Below are 10,476 nucleotides of genomic sequence, written 5' to 3' on the forward strand. Positions count from 1 at the left end.
TCAAACTATTCAAGTTGCCAATTTCTTCTTACCATTCACTTTGTTCTGTGCAGACCCCCAGCAGGAGGCGGCAGCCCCAAACAAGCGGCGGCGCTACTCCAAAGACAGCCATAGGTAGCAACCACCCACGGGGCCTTAGGAATGCAAAAGAACACACCACCATGTACACACGTGATCGCGCGTTACACACACATACACCGAACCCAAAAGAGGACACTGCTGTTGCCGTGTGCTACTACTGCTACTATTGTGCTACCTGCTCTGTACCACTACTACTATTACAACTACTACTACCGCTGCTGCCGCTTCTTTGCGTCCGCGGCGGCATCCTCGCATATTTTCCATCGGGGAGCCGTGCAAAAGAGGTTGCGCCTCGCTCGTTATATTCGCTCTTAGTCCTTCCGTTTTCTTTTTTTCTTTTCTTTGCCCCCCCCCCCTTCCTCCCAGTTTCTCTGCTCCTTGCTGACAATGGTCTCCTGCTTTTAAGTGACCGTTCAGCAAGCATGTCCGGTCCAGGAAGGCTGTTCTCTCGTAGAATGTTTAGGTCAAGCGTGCAACTTTTGCTGCCGACAAGCCGTCGCCAGGCAGCGCTAGCGGTGACGGATAGCCGCCGTTTTCTTGCCCAAGCCAAGCGGAAGCAAATAGCATAGAGGCAGCGCCAGATCCTCCTTTCATGGCAGTCTAACTTGCCATATTTTTGTAGCAACACAACATATTCCTACTGGGCACGGCTCTCTCTCGGCAGAACCAGAGCTTTGCCGCGGGCCCACCTGCTTAGGAAAGAATGCGTGGTTTGTGATTTCATAGCCCAGCTCGTCTAAGCCTCGGAGCTTGCAAATTGCAAAATTTTGTATATGCACAGCTGAAACTATCTGCCCCCTGTGTTCTTGTTGTTGTTGCACTGCACGTTGCTGTGTGCACTCGCGGTTGTTGACTTAGCCTCGAGCATGGTCGTTGTGATGCTTGTGTTGGGTAGAAAACGTTCTTGGGGAATGGAAGAATCCGCCAGATAAATGCATCGTGACGCTGACATTTGTCATTAAGTGCATCACCGATAAGTGGACAAGGCATTTTGAGAACTCTTTCTCTGTAAATTTGTTATAACATAGCACTTTCAGAGATAATATGCATCTTTAGAATTTTAGGCTACTTCCTTTTTTTTTTTTCTTCATTGTCTTGCTCAGTCATTACTGTGACTTTGGGCTGCTTGTTCTTTTTATATATATGTATACGTACAAGCATTACCTATGGAGGATGGATGGCTTGCAGCTGTGCATATGACCATAGTAACTGTTGCCAGCTACTGGCTTCTGTAAAATGAACTCCCATCCCTTTATATAATTAGGCTCTAGCTTTTGTGCACAGCAGTTATGCATTTTATTGCACTCTATGCCCAAGTTAGAGAAATTGGCTTCTAGGCCTTTATTTATGATAAAAGTTCTTACGTTAAATCTGTTGGTAAGAGAAGGTACCAGCCACTCGTGGCGTTTGACATTTTGTTAGCGAAGGCAGCAGGTCAATGGCCAAACAACTCTTACTGACTAAAAGCTTTGAATTATGACCCTGCTTTTTAAAACAAACCATTTAAAGGCTCCCTGCACTCACCGCTCCGCTCCAACTTCTCTTGGCTTTGCGGCAAGAAAGGGGTGGGCTTCCGTATTTGGGGAGAGGAAGTCTTACATCAGCACAGTCACAAGTGTGTGGCCAGATAGCGTAGCAAAGAAAAGTATGCAAAAAGATACAAGGGGCAGATTCAAGTTGAGGCAGCAGCTGGTGACCTGGAAAGCAAATATACTCTGTCTCTGTAATATCCACAGTGGCAGGACAGTTATCTTTTGTGGCCACCAGATGAAAGCCAATGTGCAACAGAGCCACATTGGCAGTTTGTGATATGTTACATAGCTATACATGTGATGGGCTTGAGTCACCTTGCAAACTCGTGACACTATGTGGCCTTGCACGTGACAGCCACAGAGTAATCTTGATATCTTGTGATATTATTTGGTCGTGCTGGAGAACAATTTCTTCTTTTAATGTGACACTATTTAGCCATGCCAGATGACAACCAGCATGCAGCCTTGGCAGTTCGTGACATTACATGGCCATACATGTGACGCTATCTGAACGTGCATGTGATGACCATAGGAGTCACTTTGTAAACTTTTACATTATGTTGCTATGCACTTGACGGCCACCAACTAAACATAGGGTACCTTGCGACATTATTTGACCTTACTGGAGAACAATTTCTCCTCCTAATACTACATTATCTGGCTGTGCACGTGCCTGCCACGGAGTCACCTTCCAGAGTTTGTGAAGCAATTTGGGCCCACATGTGACGGTCACCAAGTCATATTTGGATCATGTGCCTATGCCTGGCCATGCTGCAGAACAGCTTCTGCTCTTAAATGGGATATTATCTGGTTGTGCCAGTGACTCGCATTGAGTCACCTTGGGCAATTAGTGACGCTATTTGGGCCCGCGTGTTACGGTCTTCGAGTCACCTTTGGACCGTCACCTGGCTGTGCTGAAGAGCAGAGTTTCTCAACATTCTTTGCTCGGTATACAGAGGGTGAGAGTCTGCGGACGTCCCTTACTGATAGGTAGTGAAGTAACTTGGGCTTTCTTGAACTCTGTCGTGGGCAAATGACGGTTGGTGAGATATTAGTGACCAAGGAGCGGATCCTCTAATGACTGTGACAGTGCTTAGGCCGGTCGCGATGCAATGCTTCATTTTATTCTCTGTGACATTTTCCTACCTCCCCCCCCCCCCCCTTCTATTCTTTTCTCCCATCCTAGTGAGATATCTGTGAAACATACACATACACACACAAAAAAAGAGAGGTAGGGAAAAAAATTATACATAGACGAAACTGGATGATGTACTATATCTGTGTACAGAAATGTGAATGACACTAAAGAAAGGTAGGCAAGTGTTATCTCTCTGCATATAATAGTTTTTTGTCTACCTTGTACTTTTTTTTTCCTCTCTCGTCATTCGCATTTATTTTCTTGTTAGTCTCTTTCACCATTGTGTTTGTTGCATAGGTGCGTGTGTGTGGATAAAAAAGAAAGGGCGTAGAGTGTTTTTCTTTTTTTAGTCTCTACACGCTTTTTGCTGCCATTGCATTGTAAATATGTCATGCCATATAAAAACATGTGGCGCATTATTGTACAGAGAGTGCAGAAACTTGCGTTGTTCTTTTTTTTTTTTTTTTTTTCCTTTTTTCGTTTTTTGCCATCATCGCCGAGGCAACGGAACCACAGGGGAAAGCAGCAAATATGACATGGTTCCCATATGCCGACAACCGGACCATTTCCGGGTTCAGTTCTCCCTCTGTGACACAGATGTTTCGTGTTTTTCTTTTCTCTGCAAACCTGCTTACATTATATTTTTCCTGCCCCCTTGTACATCATTGTTAAGTCATACATCCAATTTGTTCCCTCTTGTGCGCCCCCAAGAGAAACAGAGCTTTGACGCGGATTTTCATCAAACAACCATGCACGCACGCGCCTGGCATGAGTTTGTGTTACTGTAAATAGAGAGAGAAAGACCCAGTGTTTATGTTGTTAGTTTCTGTGTATTTCTGACTCCCCTTCCATTATTCCTTGCTGTTGCTGAGTCGAAGATTTGCTACTACTTTATATGATTTTTTTTTCCCCCTCCGTTTTTTTCTTGGCAGGTCTTCACACCCGTCCCCTTCCTAACTTTCTTTTCCTGTTTGTCTACTCTTATCGTCATAGTCATCACGTCCCACCACCTCCATCCATCGTTCACACTTGCTCTCGTTTTTACAAGAAAAGTCATATTTCACGCTCCCAGAAAATTCATGGAATTATTATTTTTTTTTTTACTAAACACTGAAAGAGTCGAGTCAGGGCATCGAAATAATGGTTTTCGTGCCGAGGGAAAAGAAAAAAAAAAAAAAAGACAAGGCATTTTGATTGAGGTTGTGTGGCAGGCAAACTCTGGGTCTCGCGAGGCCCCAGCAGGGAAGCAGTGGCCGGATTTGAGGTATCTGTCACGGTATTGGTTGGGAGGAATAGCCAGCAGTATGTGTGTGCTTTCTGAAGCTGTTTGGCACTCGCGATTAATTCACTCTGCATCTCAGCTTCCCCACGTCGATTTCAAATCACTCATTTGTCTTTTTTTTTTTTTTTTTTGTCTGTTGTTGACGGTCGATGCTATTTAATGGTATTGTGTTGCACAAAGAACAAATTCACGAACGCTTGTGGCGCTTAGCTATAGTTACCCTTTCCCCCCCCCCCCTCTCAACACCAAGTGCAGGCAGTGATATTGCCGGTGACAGCCTAAAAAAGCACCACCGTCCAACTCAATAAGAGAACTTGTGTTGATGGGCCACTCAATGGACGATATGCAGAATTCCTTGAGCAGCCTTTCTCGAACCCCTGACGGCCCAAACCAAAATGCTCACCTTGGTGTCATAGGATATTGACAGCTTGTGTTTGGGCCTGGATAATTTTTCAGCGGTGAAGATGAACTACGTAGTGTTCTAAAAGAGCAAGAGACGGAATGTGGCAAGTTTGAAGGAGCTTGACTGGCCCACAATGGCACAAATGCGAAAAAAAATACTTTGAAGGCCGTGATGTCACCCTGACATAGCGGAGCTTGGGCTTCAGCATGAAATTTTAAAAAATCTGGACCTCTGATTTTAATTTTTTCTCCTGATAATCAACCTCCTTCTGCAAGATTTAACCAATATAGCTTTTCAACGATGCTTTATTAGTTTAAACTGATTTAGTGTTTCTCTTAAGCGCCCCGTTTTAAAGCCGAGACATACTTTGAAAGCTTGGGATAGTGCTGGGATTGGTGGGCGGGAGGAATGATGTCGCCAGTTTGCACGTTGACACCTCAATTACGATTCTAGCCCACGGTCCACCATACTGGTTAGGTCCAACTAGGTGTGTGGAAAGAGTGCGCTTGCTGGTTTTGCATATCGTCCTATTACATTCACTCATTTCCTCGATGTCATGGTGAAAGCAAACGTCGATCACTATCGGAGTCTCTTGGCAGCTGTGTTGTGGTGCGCGGAGGGAAGATGCAAAGTGGGTACCGAATTGAATTGAAGCTTGTACCAAATTTTTGGTTATTGCTGACTGTAGTTAACTTTAAGTTATTACATTATTTTCAAAGTAAGTGACCATTCTCAAGTCGCCCAGCAGCAAGAAAGAACCATCGTTGAGGCAAGCCTCGAGTGATTAGCTCGAGAGGTACTATGTCTTTGGATGAAGCTGCAAACGAAACCTTTCCCGATTGGAACTTTGTTTTTGGCACTAATGAGGTTGCTTCCTGTTCAGCTTTGGTTAGACTTCAATAGAAACTTCAAATTCAGTTTGTTTCTCCTAGCGGCTGCTAAATTGTTAAATAAATTCTGACGCACGTGTCGAAGCCCTTAAAACTCGTTTCGGTCATTCACATGAAACGAAAAGACAAAAAAAATGAGTTTGCAATTGAAGTAACCAAGCATTCGATTTGCTGCACCAAGCGTCTATTAGGTTTCTCAACATCAAAAACAGGGAGGTAGTTAAGCAGGTGAAAGGGTTGCAGTATGCAATGGGGAGTACTCAGGGCCCAGGCGGAAGTAGTTAGGAGACTAGCAGTTGTCGTAAGCTAGTTACTTGCATCGCAACAAAGAGAAAAATGCCCCGAGTTTGTGCTCACTGAAAAGTATCCCCTTTCCATCCTGCAAGAGCGTGCCAAAGAAGTGCGCTCTCTGTATAAACGTGCAGCTCTTGAGAACAAAAACGAAAATAAGATAACTACTCGGTGTGGTTGTTAGCCAAAGCCTTGGTGGGAGGGGTGTGGGTGGGATAGTGCGAGGCACGAAACAAAAAGGGTGCAGAGTGAGAGAAGTAGAACCGTTGGCGCCTTTAGCTGTTGATGCATTTTTCCCGCTTTACCCACTCGCATGGTCCCGCCTCGTCATCTCTCTTGCAAAACCTCTTTCCTCCCCCTTTTTTTCTTCTTCTCTTCTTTAGCTGCACGTTGAGTTTCTTCTGAGGCTGCGTGCCGTGTACATAGACACAATTTCTTTTTTCTCCTTCCATCACACCGCGCTCTCTGTCTCACTTTCTGGCTGCCCACTGTACAAAACCATTTCCGGGCAAGATTTTGTTTCTATAGTTGCGAGAGCGGGTACCTCTGAGCAAGATGAAAAGGCCTTATGATGATGCAAAAGAGACAAAGAAGATAATAAAGCATCACCTCCCGTTAGCAGTAGCAGGGCGATGCTGCCTCGGTTTTCAGCACTGACCTCTTTATATTGCTTGCCCCCCACCCCCGAAAGCTGCTTAGCAGTGGTGATCTTGAGGAAGTAACCCTGTAGACTTATTTCGCTTTCTTTTTTTTTTTTTTTTTTTTTTTTTTAAACGTTGGGCTGTCCTGTACCAGTTTCCTGAAGAAATTTCCATGTATTTGGTCCCGTAAGTCGACTTGTGTTGACTGTTTCGCAGTTTGCCGTCTCCCTTGTCAGCGGGCCTGCCGGTTAGTTTGTTTTAGACAGGTGGAGCAGCTCGCATTCGCCAACAAATGTAGAAACACACGGTTAGTGCACTGCCCATCTCGTTTCCGGTGACAGTACTAATAGATCAAAAGCATGCTCAATTGGCCCATGAGAGTGTGTACTGCTAACTACAGCAGGATCTCCATGATACGGTTTATAAGATTATCCAGGAGAACAACACCATCAGAATGTTGTTATTGAGGAATTTCCACTGTTCTCTTTCCTGGTGTATAAAATCTGGAACCTGTGCGAACCGTGATTGTATTATAATAGCAAGGTTCTGCTGTAGTTTCATTCAATCAGTCACTCAATCTGATTGTTGATTGATTGGCTACTTGTATGTAGCCATTTCTGATTGGAAGGCTGATAAAACGTACTTTTGCGAAAGCTTCAAAGCCGATGACCTCTCAATATCCCAACACTATATTCTACGCTTTTGCTAGCTTTTTTTTTATCTCCACAGTAGAGCGAGTGCAAGTTGCTCCGATTCACAAGCGGGCCTAAGGCATCACAAGTGCAACCCACCACAGGGCAGTGTAACACTGGGGCATCACCGGTATAAGACAGGTTCATCAAGCAGGGCTCAAGCGTGAACGGCTTTTCTTCCTTGGCTCCCTTTTGCCACCTCCCCATTCCTGCCCATATATTTTCATGGAACTACTGCTCGTTTGTTCTTATCTTCTCCTCAGCTATATATTTGTTGTTGTTGCATCATGTTTTTCCACTTTTTTTTTTTTTCCTTCAGAATCTTGTAACTGCCTTGTGAATATATTTGTACATTTGCTGCAACATCTCTGTATAGAAGAAAAAAAAAAGAACCACAGACACTATGCCTGCAGATTGTAATGAAGAAAAAAACTTTTTATGGTTTGTTGTGAGTTTTCATACCGGTATTAAAAACTGTCACTTGAACGTGCCTGTGTCCGGCTAAATTTTTGGGGGGCCATTACACAGTGGAAGGTACACAATGTTAAAGTTAAGTTTGACTGGCGCAACAATAAAGATAATCGCAGTAAACATAACGATGCCACCACATCGAGTTCACTCGACATTTAACATCTGTGTGCGCTGCTATCCAAATGCTGTGTGCGCTTTATAGTCTTTATTTGTTGATGCAATGAGTCCTCCACGTACTAACATGGATGGTAGGCCCAAACCACAGTGTAAAATAAACTCTCTATACATTAGACGGCACGGCAGAATTGATCGAATTATCCAGCAGACCGAATTAAAAAGAAGCATAAATGTCGCATCACACCACTGGTTAATTTGACAGTGTTTGCTCAATTCTAACACTCCTCTGAATCAGATGTGCACCAATGTGCACATCGCACATTCCAAAAAAAAGCACGCTTCCTATTTGAGCAGTCGTAAATAAGATGAAGTCACAGAATTGGAATTTATTTACACTTAATAGCCATCGTCAATCTGCAACAGTTCTTTTATAGCTGTATATAGACTACAACGTGTACTCTTTTGTGTGGACCACTGCGTTAAGCATTCTGCATTTCTTTATAGACTCCACAGCCGTTGTGAAGGAGATCTTTGCTTAAGCCTTGACTATCTAATTTGCCAGTTCACCTTGTGACGCATGGAACTTTAGGAGCACTGAAAACATGTAGTGCGACTGACGCTGCTAGCTTGGCATGTGAAATACCCTTTGAATTACTTTAGCCTTCATGTAATGAAGGTGTGCACTGGCATTGCTTACACGATGGCCGGACCACACTAATGCCTCTACTTGAGCACAACAGCACAAGTGTTCTTCTAAAGTACAAATAAAAGAAGTGCACTGATTCATGGAAGTCGTATTGCATAAACATAGGGAGTCTGACAATTATGTCAAAAGTACAAAGAAGTTCACTGTTATACATAAAGCTGGTATTGCATAAACATAAGGAGTCTGACAATTGTGCAAGCACTGCTTCCTTGCAACTTCTATATTGCACAGTCGAAAGAATAAAACATCTCAACGGTCATGTGTGCTACATGTGTGTGACAAGTGGTCCGACACATGTGCCTTGCTTTTGAGTATGTTAAGTAAGATAAGGTGATTTCAAGGAGCAGAGGTAGAATATGCTACTACTTCAGCAAGTTCATCCAGTATGCAATCGCTTAATTATTGTTTCACTGTAACTTGCATTAAACAGATGTTTCATTATCCTTTTTTTTTTTTTTTTTTTCCCTTGTAAACTTCATTTCCTCAAATCCAGTGTCCATGCAGTGTCCATCTTCCAGCAGGAAGATACCGTATATCTACTCTATTATAACGCTCTCACAACTGTAGCACGCAGTTCGATTTTAATGCTTGAAGAAATTCTAAATGCAATATCCCCTAATATTCTGCTGAGCATGCCGCTACGAACGGAACCTACGAGTGACGCTGGCGGTGCTGCAACGCTGTCGTCTGCTTCAGCGCTCGTGCCGGTATTTCGGCCGGTGCACAGTTAGCACAGTCCTTTTACTATGTGCCAATGAAAATTCGCGAAAATAAGAAATAAAAGGAAATCTGTGGATGTCTTGCATTTAAAAAGTGAGGTGTAGTAGGAGAAATTGTGCAGAAAAGATAAACGCCGAGTACTGCAGCTGGCGGACGGCAACTTTTCTTCTCAATTGCCTCCATTAGACAGAAATTATTACAAGATTTCTAGGAAGAAATTGTAAAGAAATAAAATGCATAATAAGATACAAAAAATATATCTTTAAAAGCCTTATATATGTTTACTGCAGACAATTAAGGGAGGGAAATCATGCAGACGAATACATGCACACCGCGGAACAGACGGAAGCTTGCTTCAGCCTTGGCTGCATATGCAGCTTTCCAGTTATAATTTCCGAGATTGCGGTAAACTATACTGTTGGTTGCCATTATTTTAAATCTACGCAAGACACAGGATCTTACTGCGGAAGCTTTTAAGAGTTTTCTGCGACAAATGTGCGTGAGAAATGGATCGATGCTGTTTCAAGGAAAGGTGAGCGCTATTTTTCGGTATCGTTTCTTGTCGACAGTAGTTGAAGGCTTGCAAAAGGTAACCCAATGGAATAAAACTCTCCACTGCCTTGTTTCACGTGAATTCGTCGCTGTAGATGATCGATGCGAGGCTTTGCGAGCATATAACGACCGGTGGTGCAAAAGAAACGTATGTAGTGAAGATGACGTATGCGGCAGTTCGCTTATATAATTGAACTCGTGTACGGGCAACTCTTATTAAGTTTTAGAACGTGTGGTTATCATTTTGTTCATGAACGGTCGCGCTGGTTTTCAGCTCTAATACGCGAAAAATTAAGTCAAATGTTACAATTAATCAGATAAGGAAACTATCTGCAAATTCTGCAAACACTACGAAAATGTAAAACGAGCGGTTATGACTTCCTTCAGTTTCGGGCACATAGTTTAGGTGCGAGCCGACCAATCATAGTGCTGAGATGCCTATGTCATCCGCAGTAGTCATCAAATAAGCACTCAATCCGTGACAGCAGAACAGCCGGCCAGAGCCGCGTTCTCATTCCAGCGCCGCCATTAGAGTAGCAGACGGAACAGATAAAAGCGACATCAGCGGCGAACTCTCTTAACAGAATAGCACCCCCGCAGCGATGTGCGTATGAATTAGATTACATACTTAAGAAGAAAAAAAAACATTTAATTCGCGCAGAAACTCCTCTGGGAGATGTCAAAGTGTGCCACTTGCTCATCTCCACGCAGCCCGGTGTCATAATGTGTTCTGAAACTTGATCCGACCAGTATAAGCCTTTATTCTATGCATAATTCTATGCATAAACGACAGCGCTGCGAGGACACGAACTTTTGCAGACGGCGGCGCCGGGTGCGCTGATGACGTTCCGGTCATTATAAGCTGTTATCGCTCTTTAGCGCCTTATCATTCCCCGTTGAGCCATTGTGAACCGTGATTAACCGTACTCAGGCGGCGGGCCAGTATGGCGCGGGCCATAT

The 10,476-nt window shown here is 43.7% G+C and overlaps 1 protein-coding gene across 1 annotated transcript in view; it reads left to right on the plus strand.

The window, feature by feature from the left end:
* LOC119431316 (proline-rich protein 36-like) overlaps window positions 1-7,437 on the plus strand; it is a 45,266-nt gene extending 37,829 nt beyond the window's left edge. The window contains 1 exon segment of the mRNA XM_037698788.2: window positions 54-7,437. Coding sequence (XP_037554716.2) covers window positions 54-118 — 65 coding nt within the window. The 3' untranslated portion in view covers window positions 119-7,437.
* Window positions 7,438-10,476: the final 3,039 nt, after the last annotated feature.

This window comes from Dermacentor silvarum, chromosome 10 (genome assembly GCF_013339745.2).
Source record: "Dermacentor silvarum isolate Dsil-2018 chromosome 10, BIME_Dsil_1.4, whole genome shotgun sequence".
In the NCBI taxonomy this organism is placed as follows: domain Eukaryota; kingdom Metazoa; phylum Arthropoda; class Arachnida; order Ixodida; family Ixodidae; genus Dermacentor; species Dermacentor silvarum.